The sequence below is a fragment of the Tympanuchus pallidicinctus genome, unplaced genomic scaffold (genome assembly GCF_026119805.1).
Source record: "Tympanuchus pallidicinctus isolate F22 unplaced genomic scaffold, pur_lepc_1.0 scaffold26, whole genome shotgun sequence".
Taxonomy (NCBI): domain Eukaryota; kingdom Metazoa; phylum Chordata; class Aves; order Galliformes; family Phasianidae; genus Tympanuchus; species Tympanuchus pallidicinctus.
The window spans coordinates 3342173-3361283 of NW_026294743.1; the positions used below are offsets into that span (position 1 = coordinate 3342173).

General features: G+C 44.3%; 1 protein-coding gene and 2 long non-coding RNA genes across 3 annotated transcripts in view; 1 reads left to right on the plus strand and 2 right to left on the minus strand.

Moving 5' to 3' along the window:
• Positions 1 to 693, plus strand: part of LOC128084229 (uncharacterized) — a 35139-nt gene extending 34446 nt beyond the window's left edge. The window contains exon 5 of the long non-coding RNA XR_008208395.1: positions 454 to 693. This is a non-coding gene — a long non-coding RNA (uncharacterized LOC128084229). The remainder of the gene's footprint in view (positions 1 to 453) is intronic.
• A 4972-nt stretch (positions 694 to 5665) lies between these two features.
• Positions 5666 to 7582, minus strand: LOC128084228 (uncharacterized). Its single transcript, XM_052690115.1, has one exon. The coding sequence runs from the start codon at positions 7353 to 7355 to the stop codon at positions 5829 to 5831; it is 1527 nt and encodes a 508-aa protein (XP_052546075.1). The 5' UTR covers positions 7356 to 7582; the 3' UTR covers positions 5666 to 5828.
• A 9023-nt stretch (positions 7583 to 16605) lies between these two features.
• On the minus strand, positions 16606 to 19103 carry LOC128084230 (uncharacterized). Its single transcript, XR_008208396.1, has 2 exons — positions 19033 to 19103; positions 16606 to 16918 (listed from the first exon to the last, which is right to left on the minus strand). It is a non-coding gene; the product is annotated as an uncharacterized LOC128084230 (long non-coding RNA).
• Positions 19104 to 19111: the final 8 nt, after the last annotated feature.

A 19111-nucleotide genomic window follows, 5' to 3' on the forward strand; every position in this document is an offset into this window, starting at 1 on the left:
GAACTGTCTTAAAAAAAAAGGTGTGTGAGCCCTCAAGCCTCTGGCACTTCAATTTAATCAGGACCTTTAAGTAGCTGAAAATAGAGAGTGAACATGGCTTTAGGAGCTTGGAGTCACCAGCTTTCTCTGGGTGCTTTTAGAGACTTTACGATGCTTTTGATTAAAATGCTCATTGTGGCAATCAATGGGCAGGATCATCTCAGAGGTTTTCCGTCAGGCAGCTCTCCACTAATTCTGAGAGGAAAATACAACAGCAAATCAAAAAAACCCGCAGCGTATTTCCTTCCCACCTGGAAATGTTTGAAGTACGGGCGCCTGCGTCCTGTTCGCTATTAATAAGCATCAGGTTGTTCTAATTGACTTCCTAAACTGTTGAACTGTTTTAAGAAATGCACAGTTTCTCTTTTTTATTTATTTAATCTCATGTTTATTTTAAATTCCCTTTCCGAAAAGGCTGTTCATGCTGGGAAGGATGCTGCAGGCTCATTTTTTTTCGCCGGGGGGGAGCGCCGCTCGGCACATCCCTGGGCAGCGTGCCGCTCGCAGAGCAGGGGGATGCCTGGGGAGTTAGCCAGCCCACCAGCCCAGCCACACGCGTGACGGAGAGCAGAGCGGCGTGGGCTGGCCCGCTGTTCGCAAAGCCTTTGTACCTCGGGTTACTTGTAAGGCTGGTGCCTGGAGAGTTCAGCGAAAACCGGGCTGTGCTCGTTCCCTGCTTCGCTTGTAATTTGCAATTTACGAAAACCAGATGGATGAGTTCACGCTCTGCAAGTTAGCGTGGCGATGGGAGCTTCTGACACAAGAGCAGCTTTTACAGAAAACGCCCAGTTCAGAAGTTTCAGGCTCAAGCTAGATTGCTTCTCGCCTCCCCTGCTCTTGTCTGATTTTACATGATCAGTACATGGTCAAGGAGAGTCGGCCGCATCGCTCGGAAATAGCAGGGATAAACTTTTGACTGTTGCATTTCTTCAGGCGCAGCGACTGGAGAGTAAACGAACAGAGAGAGAGAATTGAAGAGAGATTTCTGTAGGTGTCCTATTTTGACTGCCTTCTCTTCCAACGTCAGTGTAAAATACTGAAGAAACCACAGCAGTCCTTTCCCAGTGTTTCTCTATACAACGTAAGTTACCCTTTCACACTTTTCTCTAACAGTCCTTGTGCTCTTTGCGCTCTGCAGTGCTTTGGAAGAGCTGGGTTGTAGAGGCCGGGCAGCAAGTCTTTGCCGGGAGCTGTGCTGTGCGGAGCCGTGAGCGCTTTGCGTTCACGTCTCTTCCCACATCCAGGTAGTAGCGGTGGAGGCCGAGTGTCCTGACACCACCTTTCCTCGGCAGTCGTGCTAGCACAACTTTGGGTGGCTGTCAGAACCTTTAAAGCTTTGCTCAGCGTTTGCAGAAATCTGTTTGTGGTTGGCAAATACAGTAGCAAATGTTTGGATGGAACCGCGTGTCGAGCTTGCCGTAAAGCGTCTTGGTTTCAAGGGGGACTGTGTGATGCTGTGTAAACAGCACAGGATGTGACGAATGTTTCCAGCTCCTTAATATTTAAAAGACAATTGAAACAGCCAAGCAGCTTGCCTAGGAAAGAAATAGCGATGTTTATTCCTGGCAAAATACCGACTCTGTTACAGAGGACAGTGTCGAGGTATAATTAGGAGGGAGAGTTTCTTCTCACAGGTGTTAGGTTTTTTGAAGTTGGCAGCTGACGTTAAGGCTGCCATATTCTGCTCAGCTTTTGTGAAGAACGAGTCAAGCTATTACCTGACGCTTAGCTCCCCTGCTAAGCATTCTTCTCTGTACCCTTTCCCTCCCCGTGCTGTTTTAATTTTATTTGACTATTTTCATAAGGCGTTCTGGGCAGACTGTCAGGCAGATGGATAGATTTGAGTAAGAACAAAAAATTATAAGGTAACAAGTAATATACCAAGGAGAAGGCATTAATCACCCTGCCGTCAAATATTCGTCAGGCCAAAAGGATTGCACAAATGTCCATTTGTCCGTGTGTAACAAAACTGTGGCAAAAGCACGGTGACTAAGTATTCAGGAACTGAGGACGTGGTATGAGAGAATCTGCCTCCTGTTCCAGCCTCAGACCGTTCCTCTTTGAGGGCGACGGATTTGTTACCCCGCTAACAGTTCTGCGACCAGCTATTGCGGTACCATTATCAGAAGCTCTTTCCCAGGAAGCCCACACTTCTGCTCATACAAAAACCGAACCAGAATTGGCCAGCGATGCTAATGAGAGCTTCTGGATAATATGTATGTTTTAATGCCTTTATTGTGTGAGGTGAGTGAGATATCTGCCTTCTTTCTGTAAATTATTTTCTAGCAGGAGATCAGTGGAATCGTGATTTTGAGACGAGCAGTGTGCACGGCCCGACGGCACATGTGAATGCTGTCTTGAGTTCCGCTACATCCAGCAGTACGCACGGCGTTTGGGAAGTCAGGCCTTATCTGGACCAAGGCGACAGTGCAGCTGGGGGATGTCCCAAACTCAGGTTAGTATTTTTTTCTCTGGCGATCTCACCCTGAAGTTCGGGTTTCCTGGAAAATCTCAGATAATTGGTGCTTGAAGCCATCTGGAAAACGCGTTGGGTCTGCCTTTGTCCGATAATGGAATCATTAATTCGAAACTTGGATTTGGACAGCTTATATAAACACAGCGATCCTCCTGATTTCCCTGAGGAAGATCGGAGAGTTAAACGAACTAAAGAGGTCTGGGTATTCTAATTCAGTGAACAAGGTATTACATTACTACAGCAAAACTATAACTTAGTCATCTGCATAAAATAATGAATATGCAATTTTAGAGTGATGAAATATTGTGCCTAAATAGATCTAGACATGGCGAAGTTTAGTTTGTCGGGATTATTTTGAGCCTGAAGGCACGTGCTATCTGCCAGCATGTTTTGTAAAGTTCTCAGGAGTTTATTTGGCAAAGAAGGAGCTATGGTTGGATCCTTCACTCTTCCTCTCGAGTACGCTGCATTTTATCGCTTTGAAATTAACAGCTTTCAACTCCTTTGAAATCCCAGCGCAGGCAAATTAGGTTTTGTCTCACTCCAATTTATAGGAGGGAGAGGAGGTTCTTTTATTATCTATATACCCGGCGTGAGATTAAGAAGCAACGGTTCAAATGTTGGTCCGACCAGTTTATTACAAATGTTAATTAGGGAAATGGGGAAGGGGAGGACGGACAATATTATGAATTAGGGTAGTGGGGGAAGGGAAGGAGGGCGATAGGAAAGATAGAAAAGAAGAGGCAAGGAATCTTTATAGGCAGCAAGAGGGACATAGTCACCACCATGGATCCAGCGTGGTTCATAGTTCAGTCTTTGATCTTCAGTAGCGGTGGGTCGTCAGGCAGAGTTGTCCTGTTGCCAACAACGACGAGGACAACGGTGATGATGGCCCCTTTTCAATGGTTTCAAAGTGGTGAAGTCAGCTATCTTTGGAGTGACAGCTCAAATCGAAAGTGGTCGAGTCAGCTCTCCTTTGAGTGGCAGCTTCTGGCTCTGGGATCTCAGCAGAAACTCCTTTGTTCCCATCTTCCGGGCCTTGCCAGCAGATAAGAGGGAGCAGGGGTGCCCATCTGCATCCTGTTTCTCACAGAACAGGATGGTTTCGTTCCCCAATTTTCCCACACCTAGCTGGAGCTGTTTTGTCACAGGCCAGATCTTCCGCCAGTAAACACTCCTGAGCATTCTCATCCGCTCTTCTACAGAGCAAGCAGCTCTGGGGGAAGGGGCTTTCAAATGTTCCCAAAGCGATATCCATTGTCACACGGTTAGCACCTATTAGTTGCCTCCTCAACAAATCATTCAGAGTCTTATCACAAGAAATACCTCAGGAAGCAAGCTTTGAGCCAAAAAAAACAGAGAAGGATTCTCACACCACCCCGTGGCTCAAAGATTGCTTGAAATGAAGCATAAGTAACCCTCCATGGTGGTGAGGAAAAGAAAAGGGAGAAAATGGAAAGACAGCAAACAAGCAAGAGGGAAAGAGGAGGGGGAGAAGGGGAAGATAATTGTTACACAATTACTATAAAAGATTTCTTGGGCTTGGTTACAAATGTTGCCCTGATCTGTTGGACTTGTCCATCATCTGTTGAAGCGGTTACAAAATACATGGAAGATACAACACGTTGTATCAGTTGAATAAAACATGGAATCATACACGGTACAAACATAAGAGTTGCGACAACACACAGCAGATAAAATAGGATACGTTTGACCCATGGGCCACTTGGAAGCCAGGAAAAGAAATCTACGTCTAGGCCCTTCCAGGTTTGGACAGGAACATGGGCTATTTTCCGTATACCCTGGGCAATTTGTTTAACAACTTTACCATTATCATCAATCTTTAGACAACAATTAGAATCATTTGGTTTGCCACAGACACCACTTGGTGATACATCAGGAGTGGTGACACAAATGTTACATGATGAATAAAAGGTAGAAAGTGAAAAGAGACAACCATACATTTAACAATAACCAATAATAATAAATAAGTAGGTAAAACAAACTTAGGTATTTGTATCAGCTGCTTTCCCCACCCAGGAACTCCCAGTGTAAGCCAGGATCCAGATGGTAATTCTTCAGTAGAGGTTGTGGTGTTTATGAATAGCCATACAATATTACACTTCAGTTAATTTACTAAAAGATTGAAAGCATATCTAGTCTAATTTGACAATACGTGGACTTGCCATGTAATGTTTTCCAAGATGATTTAGTGTTTCGAGAACTTTACACTTGAGCATTTCCAAAGCAATTCAAATGCTAAGAGATATAAATATTAGTTTGGCAAGTTCAAGTATTGTTACAGTCCACAGAACTTTTCACAGGACAGTGTGTGCAGGATACCTCCACAGTACAAACCATCACAGAGGGGTAATCCCAGAAACACACACATCTCTTTTTAAAACTTAGGCACTTTCCAACAACCATGTTTTGGATGGAACTCCTGGACTGGTGTGACACTGAAAAGCATCAGTGCAAAAGGCTTTATGATAGATTTCTTTTGTGACCACATCTAATAGATATTAGATGAGTCCCTTGATTAATTTCCCAGTTTGTCAGAAATTTGGAAACACTGTGGAGGAGTTACATGCAAATCATAATCAGTTTGGTAAAAAGGAGTGAAAGAAGGAGTCAAAAGAAATGGTATCACTGTGCAGGGAGTACCAGTAAACCAGGATGACCTGTAAAAAACCCTGAACCCAGTTGTGAAGTTTAACAGATCCAAGGACTGATACCAATCACCACCCACACCCATAACAACACAAAACATAACACTATTGCAACCAAAAAAAAAATGTAATCAAAAGGTACATTCAGTGTTCTAGCATGATCAAATCAGTATTTCTGTCACAAAACACAAATAGTTAAAGTCAGCTATTAGTCTTTTTGTGTTCTGTCAAGGTCCCACGGGGATCTTCTGTGAAATAAAACAAGACACCGACTTGCCCTTTTTGGGCTTTGTTAATAGGGTTAAAAAAAAAAATGAGGGAACAATACAGCAAGTGTTGATTCCATATTCCTTTTTCGGGGTGTCTGTAGCCTTCCAAAGATATTTGTTAAGGGATCCTGTTAAGGTTAGGGGAAACTGGCCTCAGGCTAGCTGAGTCAAATAGACACAGTGTGGCCAGGGAGGTAAAAGTATTTCCCTGGCTTATCAGCCACTGGATCATGACTCACAGGGATAACTTGCAAGAGTGGTGAGGCCTTTAGCAAAAGGTGTTAAATCGACGATCTTGTTTCCCTTTGTTGTGAGCTTTCTCATGCATCCACCCTTCACCGCCCCCACCCCGCTCACTTGGGAGGGGCGAAGACATCAGTTTTCTAATGGTTTGGGTAGCCGTTCAGGTTCCCAGGGAGAGACCTTAGGACCTGGGGTTTTGCTTTCCTCAAGATTCTGGATCTTTTGTTCTGGCCACCAGTTAACTAATTTCTCTAACCTGACAGTGGGTAATCCATTCATCAAATCTCGTGGAACACCCTTTTGCCAGCCCAGTATCCAGAGACAATTACGTTTATGATCAATATTTCGCCTACCTGTTTTTACTGACAGTGAGACCCTGCCAGTCCCACTGAGCTTTGAGCTAGGAGGCCTGGGGGCAAGGCTGACTGCTGCAAGTCGTACTTCCCTTGGCTCAAATTTAGTGGAGGAAGAAACCACTGGCCCATATTTCCTTCCATAGTTAATTAACTCTTGGGCAACCTCTCCCCACGTCCACGCTTTGTTTCCTGACTGCAGATGGTTGAGGGTTACAGTTCCTTCTAACACTGGCCGAATTCTCTCTCCCTGAGACATAGCCTCTATTTTTCCTTGCAGTTGAATACCTATAGGTTTTAACGACTCTGGAAGCCCTCTAATTAAAGCAGTCATTCTCTCAGGATCAACAGGCATCATCATAGGTGATTCATGGTGCGGCTGCAGCTTTCTATCATACATCATTTGGAGACAAGCAGCCTTTCGAACACTCTCTACTAACTGATCAACTGTTCCAGTAATGGCAAGAGGGTCTCCCCTTTCTAAAGGGTTGAGACCACCTGCCCAATAGGCAGCTCTTTGTGTTAAGGACCAGGGAGCACGACTGTTGCCAGTAGTTAAAAATACTCCTGGTCCCCAGTAACCTTCCGCCTCTTTTTCTGCTAGCAGAATCTGGTCGCCACCAGTGAGACTAACCCTCCATACATATTCTGTTTCTGATTCCTTTGGAGAACGGCTGAAATCTTTCTTCAATTTCGCCAGTTCAGTGGCTGAGAAGGGAATTTCCTTAACATTCATTTGGGGATCTAGATCCTCACTGTTATCAAATGTATATTCAGTTTTTATCAAAGGACGCATCTGGGCTGGAGAGGCCTCTAATTTGTCTAACCTTGCCTTCATTTCTTTCAATCCTTCTAGAGGATAGATTTTTTCTTGAGGCAAACTATGAGCGATAATATCGCTATTATCTTTATACCTTAACTGCTCCTTCAGAGCCTCTAGTAAGAGAGCTGCATCATGCTTTTCATTTTCTAATTGCCCTTTTAGTTCCTCTGTTTGTTTCTGCAGAGTCTTGACCAGTTCCTGCAGCGACTCTATAGTTTGGGTTTCTGCCTTAAGTTGCTGCTCTCGGAATTCTGTGGCTGCAACCAGAGCAGAACCTAGTACTGCACAGATAAACGACTTTCCTTTTCCAGCTCGAGTACGAGCATTCTTTTGCAGGATACTAATACGGTCCGAAACACTCTGCAAGTTATACCAGTTCTGTCGTGCCCAATCCATACCTGATAAAGAGGGTCGAGCATCATGTTTTTCTAAAAGATCAAATAATACATCTTCACTTTTCATGTTGGCAATGCTGTCGCTCATTTCTTAATACAATGAAAGATCTATACTAAGGGAGGAGGAGGTACACGTATTCAAAAGCTCAGTTACTCCTCACCTCTCCTCCCAGGGAGATACAGCACACCTAAACAAATGCAAATGCTCCAATCACTCCTCCCTTTCTTTGGGGGAGCACACAAAAAATGTGACGCTAAAGCAACACTTTCTAGGTTTCAATAGAGTAAATAAAATTTCTTGGAGAGGCACACACGTTTAAGTTTATCACTTCAAGTTTCGCACTTCAGTCACCAAAAAACCAGAGAAGTCTTCCCGAGGAGGCACACACGTATTAATCAAAATGCAAATAGTCAAAATACGTCCCCGAGAGGTACACACATGAAAGGTAAAGTTTCAGAATATGGAGCGGTCTTCCTGGAGAAGGACTCACGTCTAAATTTTCAAAACTATCGCTCCTTGCAACTCCAGGAGGTGCACACAGAGAAAAAAGTTTCAAACAGTATCTGGAAGGACAACACTCTCACAGCGGGTATCCTGCAACGACTACGCCATTAAATAAATGTCTCGCTCCAATTTATAGGAGGGAGAGGAGGTTCTTTTATTATCTATATACCCGGCGTGAGATTAAGAAGCAACGGTTCAAATGTTGGTCCGACCAGTTTATTACAAATGTTAATTAGGGAAATGGGGAAGGGGAGGACGGACAATATTATGAAGTAGGGTAATGGGGGAAGGGAAGGAGGGCGATAGGAAAGATAGAAAAGAAGAGGCAAGGAGTCTTTATAGGCAGCAAGAGGGACATAGTCACCACCATGGATCCAGCGTGGTTCATAGTTCAGTCTTTGATCTTCAGTAGCGGTGGGTCGTCAGGCAGAGTTGTCCTGTTGCCAACAACGACGACGACAACGGTGATGATGGCCCCTTTTCAATGGTTTCAAAGTGGTGAAGTCAGCTATCTTTGGAGTGACAGCTCAAATCCAAAGCGGTCGAGTCAGCTCTCCTTTGAGTGGCAGCTTCTGGCTCTGGGATCTCAGCAGAAACTCCTTTGTTCCCATCTTCCGGGCCTTGCCAGCAGATAAGAGGGAGCAGGGGTGCCCATCTGCATCCTGTTTCTCACAGAACACGATGGTATCGTTCCCCAATTTTCCCACACCTAGCTGGAGCTGTTTTGTCACAGGCCAGATCTTCCGCCACTAAACACTCCTGAGCCTTTTCATCCGCTCTTCTACAGAGCAAGCAGCTCTGGGGGAAGGGGCTTTCAAATGTTCCCAAAGCGATATCCATTGTCACACGGTTAGCACCTATTAGTTGCCTCCTCAACAAATCATTCAGAGTCTTATCACAAGAAATACCTCAGGAAGCAAGCTTTGAGCCAAAAAAAACAGAGAAGGATTCTCACAGGTTTCTAATATAATTGTATGGAACTGTTAAGCAAAGGAAAGGAAATACCCATAGAACCGTGTAGAAGTCTTTCAAAGATTATGGAGCCGGGGGCTGACAGAATGCTTTCACTTTCTCTAAACTCATGAAATTGTATTTATTTTATTTTAGTTTAACTGTATTTGTTTGTTGGTTTTTATTAATTTATTTTAACTTAACTTAAAATATTTGGAAATGCAATCGTCTGCAAGGCCCCTGAACCTCTAGGTGAGGGCGTGGGGAGCGGATTCCATCCCAGGGTAACAGTGGAACAAGCCCAAGATCTCATTCTTCACCAAAAAGTTCAAAACACCTTTAAAGATATACAGAGCAGTAATTAATTATGATTCCTCTGCCTATTCATAATATTGTAATTTTCTAATTACTGAGTCTCCAAAATCATATGTTCTGATTTGTGTTCAGATGGAGGAATATAACTTTGCTGAGGTTAAGAGAGGTAACAGATAACTTTGGGAAAGGGAAACCATAGCATATAAGATATTCACGTCACACGGAAAGTAAGAAGAGTTTTTCAAAATAGGACACGAAACCACTTACCTTTTTGGCATCTGCTCATCAACAAGGAATAATAATCACAGAATCACCAAAACACCAACGCTGGAAAAGACCTTCAAGATCACCAGTCCAACCATCCACCTATCACCAATACTCCCTAAACCAGGTCCCTCCTCACAAAATCCAAATGTTCTTTGAACACCTCCGGGGTCAGTCACTCCACCACCTCCCCGGGCAGCCCATTCCAGTGCCTGTCCACTCTTTCAGAGGTGGAAACACAGCCTAACCATTTGCTGTGGGTCGATACAAACCGCATTGGAACGGGGAGGTGCTCCCAGGCATCTGCAGTCTATTGGCGATATTGTTGTGTGGGGGGATACAGCAGAAGTTTTCAGGAAAGCGCAGTGAATAATCCAAATTCTTCTGCTAGCTCGTTTCGCTATTAAGTGACGCGAAGTGAAAGGGCCTGCCTAGGGAAAGCAGTTCCTAGGATTAAAATGGCACGATGGGCGTCGTCACATCCCAGGAGATGCGACCGCCTACATCGCTGCTACGTCTCCACCCTGCAGCAAGAAAGAGACACCACTGGGCTTTTGGAGAAGGCGTGTTCCAAACGACAGCCTCGTTGTAAGACATGGAAGAAGCATAATTTGACGTGGAGCCCTGAGCAGCAGTAGGCTTATAGGAGGAGATATATGAGCTATACATATATATCTATATATATATGAGATATATGGGCTATACAGGAGATAGCCCATGCTGCGGCCCTGGGGCCAGGATGGACAGGACAGGTCGTAAAGAACATTTTCTATACTGCTGCCGGAGAGAAAAGTCCCACATGGAGCCTGTGGCAAAGAGCCTCAGGAGAGACCCGAGGCCGACCCCTGGGTTTCCGGAGTCGAGCGTACAAGGGGGCTGCAGAGTGCTGAAAAGAAGATCTTAGCTGCATATGAGGGGGTTCGGGCCGCTTCCGAAGCAGTCGGTACTGAAACGCAGCTCCTTCTAGCAACCTCGACTGCCAGTGCTGAACCGGATGTTCAAGGGAAAGATTCCCTCTGCCCATCATGCCACAGATGCCACTTGGAGTTACCGGACTGCGCTGATTACACAGTGAGCACGGATGGGGAATCTTAGTCAGCTAGGAATCTTAGAGGTGATTATGCACTGGCCTGAAAGCAAGAAATGTGGAACATAATCAGGAGAAGTATCGCGTGCTAAGGAAGCATACAGTGAATTACCAAAAAATGGAAAGAAATTTACCCTGTTCACAGACTAATCACGTTGTACTGTGGGAAAGTATCGCAGATGAAAAGCTGCTGTGTGGAGCCTTACGTGGCAAAGGCCACCGAAGGAAAAGGAGACTCGTGTCAGTTTGCAGTTCGCAGACGTAAAGGCTGTCCAGCCTGCCTTAGATGTTGCCGAACATGAGAGGTGGCCAGTGCTTTATCTTTATGCTGATTCACGGATGGCGGCAAATGCCTCACGGGGGTGGTTGCAGCACTGGGAAAAAAACGACCGGCAGCAGAGGGGTTAACCTGTTTGGGCCGCTGAACTGTGGAAATACATTGTTGCCCAGCTGAAGAATACGCCTGTAAGGGTGCACCATGTAGATACTCACGTGTGCGGCTGGAGGACCGCGTAGAGGAAATGGACCCGGGGGTATTGATTGACGCTCGGCTGAACATGAGCCGACAGTGTGCCCAGGTGGCCAAGAAGGCCAACGGCATCCTGGCTTGCATCAGAAACAGTGTTGCAAGCAGGAGCAGAGAGGTGATCGTTCCCCCGTATTCAGCACTGGCGAGGCCGCACCTCGAGCATCCAGTTTTGGGCCCCTCACTGCAAGAAAGATATTGAGGCCCTGGAACGTGTTCAAAGGAGGGCAACAAAGCTGGTGAGGGGTCTGGAACACAGGCCGTACGAGGAGAGGCTGAAGGAGCTGGGAACGTTCAGCCTGGAGAAGAGGAGGCTCAGGGGAGACCTCATTGCTCTCTATAACTTACTGAAAGGAGGTTGTAGGGAGCTGGGGGTCGGCCTCTTCTCTCGTGTCATTAGTGATAGGACCAGAGGGAATGGTTGGACATTCAGGCTGGACATTAGGAAGTATTACTTTTCAGACAGGGTGGTCAGGCACTGGAATGGGCTAATCATATACCTAATCATATACCTAATCATATACCTAATAATCTAATCTAATAATACTAATCTAATCATATACCGTGAATACGTGTAAAAAAGAAAAGAATTGGTTCTGCCTCCATCGATCCATATCTATCGTAGAAAAGCTGGTGTCGTAAAGGACCTTAAAGACCACTTAGTGCAAACACCTCTGCCACAGGCAGGGCTGCCAGCACTGGATCAGGATGCCCAGGGCCCCATTTGACCCGGCCTCGATGGCCCTCAGAGGCGGAGCAGTCACGACCTTTTTAAGAACGCCGAGCCACTGCCTCGCAGCAGCGTTTAAACCGAGGGTTTAAAGCCATCCCGCCTCGTCCTATCACTGTCAGTTTGTAGCAGAAATGCCGAGTCACAGCCTGAAGCGGCGATTGAGCACCTGGTGAGAAGTCAGGGCCCATCCAGGCAAACTCAGGTGCATCCAATGTACCTGAGCTATTGCTAGGGGTGGAGCCAGGATCCACCCCTTCCCAGACCTCATTTAAGGGCCGGCAGGGGAAGCAGGAGCCATTTGTCTGGTGAGTTTGTGGTCTCCTGAGGGTAAGCAGCTTTTTTTCCCCCTTCATTTTTCAGCTGCTGCTTTTAGGCTCATTTTCATTTGCTGCAGCCGGAGGCTTTGCTACTCTGCTGCTGCTGCTGCTGTTGTTGTTGTGATCTCTATCACATTGTATTGTTACACAGATCATGTAAGAAGTTGATCCCCTTCTTGTTGTAAAGCTTCCTTCGAGTGCTAGGAAGGCCACGCCGAGGCTTTTTCTTCTCCAAGTTAAACAAACCCGATTCCATCAACTTTTCTTCGTAGGAGACACGCTGCAGCCATTAGGTCACCCTTAGGGCTTTTTCTGCAGCCACTCGCACAGCTCCCAGTATTTCTCACTTTGAGGGCACAGGACTCCAGATGGGGCTTTGCGCTGGCCGAGGGGCACCTTACTGCAAACCCATTTCATTCACTGCTAAGTCCTGACAATTAGGTACGGCGTCGCCTCCTCCCTTTGCGGAGACGGAGGCTTCCAACACGCTATGCGCTTTGTCGGGGTTTTGCGCATACTTTGCGCCTCTTTAAGATCACAGAGACTCCAAAGCGTGGGAACTCCTCTCCCAAGGTGAAATGCTTTTGCCTCTCGGCTGAAATTCCTCAAAGTTACTAGCAAAGTGGACGAGGGATTTTTCTCGACGGGGATTTTTTAGGTCTGACTGTCTTTAGCTCAAGGGAGAAAATAGCTAATATTAGCTAATAATAGCTAATACAGTAATTCGGTGTTTGGAAGCCCAAGTTCAAAGCACTCTCTTCCGTTTCCCTGTCTTTAGCAAAACTGTAAGGCTGACACAGAGACGCGCTTCTGAGCCAGAGAACCGAGACTTGTTTCAGCGCCCCGCTGAAACAGCTTTATTTCCATTTTTTCTTTAGAAAAGAACATTTAATTTTAATGTTATCTGATTGTTAATTAATTAATGAAATTAGCTCCCAGCTTCCCCTAATTGGCCGGTTACTCGTTCACGAAGTTATCTGCGATCTGTTGAGAGGATGGTGTGAGCACACTCAGAAATTCTGACCACGTAGGATATTGGTGTGGAATCACACTTCCTGCGTTCTGAAAAGGAAAATAAAAAGGCAATCCGCGGGCTGTTTTATACCACGTAGAGAACCTCAGCATTTCAGTATAGGGTTACTGAAGCTAAAAAACTAAAAGCTCAAATACCTTTCGGGAGTGACTGGGAGAAGGAGGAGCAGAAAGTTCTCCGTGGTGGTTAATCCCTCAGCTGCCAGACGCTACATTTTCTTTTCGGTTACCTTTGCATTTTTCTTTTTCCAAGCGATTATTCCTTTTCAAGTTCTTCTCATCGTTCCACTTTTCTCTGGGAAGCAGTTCTGCCTGGCTTCTCCAAGGCTGCTGTGCGTAGGTAACTTAAATGGCTTATACTATAAGCCATAAGATGTGTAAGACCATGTCTGTAGCTCTCCTCTTTCCTTATTTTTCCTGCTTCTACCACTGGTTTTTGGCGCGTCTGATACTTAAGAACCTACGAACCGTTAAATCAGGTAAAGAAGTTTAAAAGACCTACTATTGTTCTCGGATGGTTGGTTGGTTGATTGTTTTTTTTGTTTTTAAAACGCCTGTAGTTTGAAATTCATTGTGTACACGTTTGGGGGGGAATTCGTGTTCTTACTGGGTAACCCAATGCGATGCATTAGTCAAATTACTGTGCACGTTATTATCACACGTGAGTATAGATATGGGAGAAAGTTAGAGCTTCCTCACGTCCTGCGCTATTAGGGACCGACGTTCAGCATCAGCAAGGAAGGATCAAGGGTCAGATTTTGGAAACAGTCAAATGCTGTTCACGGTCGCAAAGCCCGCGTGAGTTAAAGATTAGAGCTTTGATTTCTGTTTTACCATAACATTTAAGAAAAAATAAAGAAAGGAAAAGCAAATCATTTCTTTTATTCAGCGATGGAAGAATACATTTAAAGCCAGCCTGGGCCTCTGGATAAAGAGGCACTAAAGAGAGTATTCCATTTATAAGGAAAAATACATTTATAAAGGCAGTTATTGCAGAAGCTCTCTTCAGAATGAGCGCCTAAGAAATACAGAAGGGGTTTTTCGGCGGTTTTAGGCCTTCTACCTGCAAATTGTACTTGTCACTCAGTCATTCAGGGTATTAAGAGTGGAATATGTAGTAATAGCATCATTATGCATAAAATTTGAATATTGAAATAACTGGGATCGTAGGGGTTACAAACAGCCAACGGTTAGCGGGAGGAGATCTTCAGTCATTAGCTGTTAATTTATTACCAATTAAGGCTTCTTGTGTTACGTTCCTATATTAGAGGGATGTGTCCATTAACTTCAACTGTCTGTTGTGGCTATTAATTGCCATCTCCTTGTTTTCTGACTGTTTGTCCGAGCTAATCACTGCTCAGCAGTATTCAGCCGCTTAAGAGAACGCCTGGATTACAGAAATTTCTTCACATGTAGTTCAGTTCTAAGCGTGTATTACTTGTTTGAGTACGTAAGGAAAATCCTTGTCAGGCAAGCATGTCCAAAAACTGAACTCCGCCTTAGAAAGCAGCATTTCCAATCGCAATTCTTTAAACCAACAAAACAGTGACCTATTAATTGGCCCCATAAGAAGAGGCTCGCAGTGTTAAACGGGATTGCTAGAGCTTGGCGGACAGTGGCTAAACAAGGCGCACAGGGCTTGTTTTCAGAGCCAGCTTTCTTCTCAGTTTCAGGACAGGGGACTTGAGTGTGGATCGAGTAAGTTTGTGGACGACATTAAACGAGGAGGATCTTTTGAGCCCTTGTGGGTAAAAGGCTTTGGGCAGAGATCTCAATGCAGTAGTACGCCGCACAGTCCCAGTAGCATCAAGTTTGATGAGTTTCTACACCAGGGATGGGTCCATACCAGTTTTATGTACAGACCATAACTGCCTGCAGTTATGACCACAGCTTAAAAAAAATATATTTTATTAGAGTGTCCAGCGGAGAGCTAAAGCTCACTCTCCACAACTACAACAAAGAAAGCTGTAGTGAAGGAAAGATCCGCTTTTATTCCCACGTAGCTCAGCGCTAGGGAACAGCCCTAAGTTACACTAGTGGAGATTCTGGTTGAAAAGTAGAAGTTCTTTTCCACAAGAATGCCTAAGGAGCAGGAGGAGTCTCTTTGTCGAAGCGCCGATGAAAGGGCTGCTGTCGCATTGAGTTTCACAGGTTAAGCATGGGGCAGGGAAGAGCTGAGGGTTAGGCTAGATGATCTTAGCGACCTTTTCCACCCACCTTTTTGCTTCTATGATACAAGACAGAGAGAGCCAGGGGGTACAGGTTTGCGACAAGCTGCCCTGCTCTTACACTTAGTTCAGCCCAGAGGAGGCCGAGGGGAGGCTTCACAGCAGGCTACAGCTCCTCACACAGGAGGCAGCCGCCGAGCAGCGGCAGCAAGCAGCCCTGACAGGACAGCATAGAGCTGCGTCAGGTGACAGACAGTTGGGAGAAGGAGCATCTGCCCCCTAGGGTTGCACAGACCGTACCGGGCAGGGGTGGCAGGAGTCCCTTCCCCAGCTGTGAGTTAAGGTAGCATTTGGACAACGCTCGTGGAGATGGAATTGGAGGCTGTCTCGGTCTCGCGCAGGAGTAGGAGGGTAAGGTCTCTTCCACACCCCCTCTTTTTGATTCTGTAAACAAATACAACATATACACACACTTCATTGCAACGTTAAGTTTATTGATTACTTTTCTCCCAAAACTCAGTAGTACAATTTCCTGCGGAGGGTTTTTCTAATTCGTGTTCTTCTTGTCCGCAGGAAATGACATGCTAACGACCTGCAGCCATCTTCTCCTCATGAAGAAAATCACCTAGTCACTTAAATAGAGTTGCAATTACGCTAGGGCAGCATTACAGCTCAGTAAACTAGCTGCAGTTTCTGTCCTGAATTTGTTAATATCTTATTCTGCAAAACAATTCACAGCAAAGCAAATGAATAATTGCCAACTCTTCTATCGAGAGGCAACCCACTACACACAAACATCTCACACAAAGGCAGAAACCAAACAGTTCACTTCATTTTACAGGCAAGGCAAACGCAAAGGAGGACAGCTTCGAGTCGTTCGCATTACAGTCGGGGGTGAAAGCGCAGGGAAACTAACTTCACAAAAGCTAAGGTAAAGCGTTTATTTGAGAAGCTCTAGTTTGCATTATCTAGCTGAAAAGCAGAGAATTATCAGTGTACTTTACTTAAAAAGATTAAAGTTTTTTGAAAGAGTTGTCATCGCTCTGCTCTCCCAACAGGTCCCTCGCCTTCAACTTCAGGAAGCTCTACCAAATTCAAGAAGGATCATTATTCCGAAATTCAACCGCAGCACGGCACACCCAGGAAGCACTCCACACAATTCAGTTCAGTGAGTAATGCAAGTTTTATACATTATAGTTTTGAAGTAGATAACTCGTTAAACTGTTCTATACGGATTTATGTCTTCCTGGTTTTGTTAGTTTGGTGGTTTTTGTTTTTGTTTTTTTTTTTAGAGAACATAGAATGCTCATTTGATGATTGCAAGAGGAGTAATTTTTGTCCCCTTTCTCGTCCCCTGAGATAACTAAGCTAGGGTCATAGCTAGGGAATGAGTCTTAAGTACACAAATAACCAGCACATCCTCTTTTTTTTTCCCCCGGATAAAGTTAGAAGTTCTAGTTTTGTTAAGTTGAAGACAAATAGGCCTCCACAAAAACTTAAGGTAACTGCATTCAGCCATTCCATCGCAGTCCACGTTAGTAATGTAAATTCCTAACAGAGCATTCTTGCCTTTGGTAAAAGCAGCATTTCCAATAATAATAATAATAATAATGAGAAATCTTCTAAGAAAACAGACGCATCATCACCTGCTTCCCAGCACTTGGAAGCAACCGTAGACGTTTACAGTTTCTGGGGGAAGCACACGGAAAGAGGAAGAACAGAGCTACGCATAGACCTTCTTCTTGACGCAAACCTGTAGAAGAACAGGTAAAGATATTTCTCTTAAAACAGAGGCCCAATTCTTCACTACTTAAATACACAATCTTTTTTAAGCCTTTACATTACCTGTCCCCGATACAACTGAGGACTTTTCACAACAGGCATCATCTTAGATAAGGATTAAAACTTAACTACAAGAGACATACAAATGCAAAAAACTCTCCAGAACTATAAAGCAATTTGGCCTCACAGACCTCTCACAAGAAAGCTTTAAGGGCACTTCCATTGTTTTATTTTTCCATTAGACTCACCTTTTCCACCAGCTACACTCAAAAAGAAGTTGAGAGCAGAGCAGCAACTTCCCTTCTAGGTAAGCAAGGCTCCCCAGCACCCCCCTCCCTCCCGGGCCCTCCAGGGGAGGGCCCCGGCGCCCCCCTCCCTCCAGGGGAGGGCCCCGGCGCCCCCCTCCCTCCAGGGGAGGGCCCCGGCGCCCCCCTCCCTCACAAAATTCCGAGTTCAATCAACCCACCACCCTCCCAAAAAAAAAAAAATATATCTCTTTAGAGATAGTGCAGCATCCAGTGTCTAGCACCCAAAAAAAACAATGGCACAAAGTTTTTTTTTCTTTTTCCCCCCTCTAGCAAAACACCACAACTTTCAATTCCTACCACCAAGAAAAAACCAAAATCTATTCTAGCACCAAACCATAAACAACCAAACTCAACAAAAAGCCAAAGTTAAAATTCAAACCACCAATAAAAAAAAATACAATCTAGCACCAAACAAAAAACAACCAAACTCAACAAAAAGCCAAAGTTAAAATTCAAACCACCAATAAAAAAATACAAGCCAATTCCAACTACAATCTAGCACCAAACCATAAACAACCAAACTCAACAAAAAGCCAAAGTTAAAATTCAAACCACCAATAAAAAAATAAAAGCCAATTCCAACTACAATCTAGCACCAAACAAAAAAACAACCAAACTCAACAAAAAGCCAAAGTTAAAATTCAAACCACCAATAAAAAAAAATACAATCTAGCACCAAACAAAAAACAACCAAACTCAACAAAAAGCCAAAGTTAAAATTCAAACCACCAATAAAAAAATACAAGCCAATTCCAACTACAATCTAGCACCAAACCATAAACAACCAAACTCAACAAAAAGCCAAAGTTAAAATTCAAACCACCAATAAAAAAATACAAGCCAATTCCAACTACAATCTAGCACCAAACAAAAAAACAACCAAACTCAACAAAAAGCCAAAGTTAAAATTCAAACCACCAATAAAAAAAAATACAATCTAGCACCAAACAAAAAACAACCAAACTCAACAAAAAGCCAAAGTTAAAATTCAAACCACCAATAAAAAAATACAAGCCAATTCCAACTACAATCTAGCACCAAACCATAAACAACCAAACTCAACAAAAAGCCAAAGTTAAAATTCAAACCACCAATAAAAAAATACAAGCCAATTCCAACTACAATCTAGCACCAAACAAAAAAACAACCAAACTCAACAAAAAGCCAAAGTTCAATTCAAACCACCAATAAAAAAAAATAACACAAGCCAACTCTTAATTACAGTTTCTAGCACCAAGAAAAAACAAGCCAACACCAAATCAGTTTCTACCACCAGAGAAAAAAACCTAACAAGCCAATTCCAACAATCAGTTTCTTGCACCAATGGAAAAACCCAACTAACAAACAATCTAGCACCAAAGAAAAAACAACCAAACTGACTAACAAGCCAACACCACATTTCAATTCCTAGCACCAAGAAAAAAAACACAACGTAACAAGCCAACTCCTAATTACAGCTTCTAGCACCAAGAAAAAACAAGCCAACGCCAAATCTGTTTCTAGGACCAAAGACAAAAGCATAACGCAAGCCAATTCCCTTTTTCAGTTTCTAGCACCGAAGGAAACAAAAAGGAAACCTAACATACAAGCCAATTCCAACTTACGCTTTCCAGCACCAAGAAAAAACAAACCAACGCCAAATCTCAGTTCCTAGCACCAGCAGCAACTACACAGTACCCCCGTCACCTTCTTTCAAAATCAAACTGACTAACAAGCCATCTCTAAAGAAAACAATAAGTCAACAGGACCCTATGAAATACAAAAAGCACAGGCCTACCTGTAAGCTCTGCCACTTCCACGTACGCCAGTATCGCAGCCTTGCTCTTGAGGCGCCGGCGCTGAAAGAAGGCGACTCT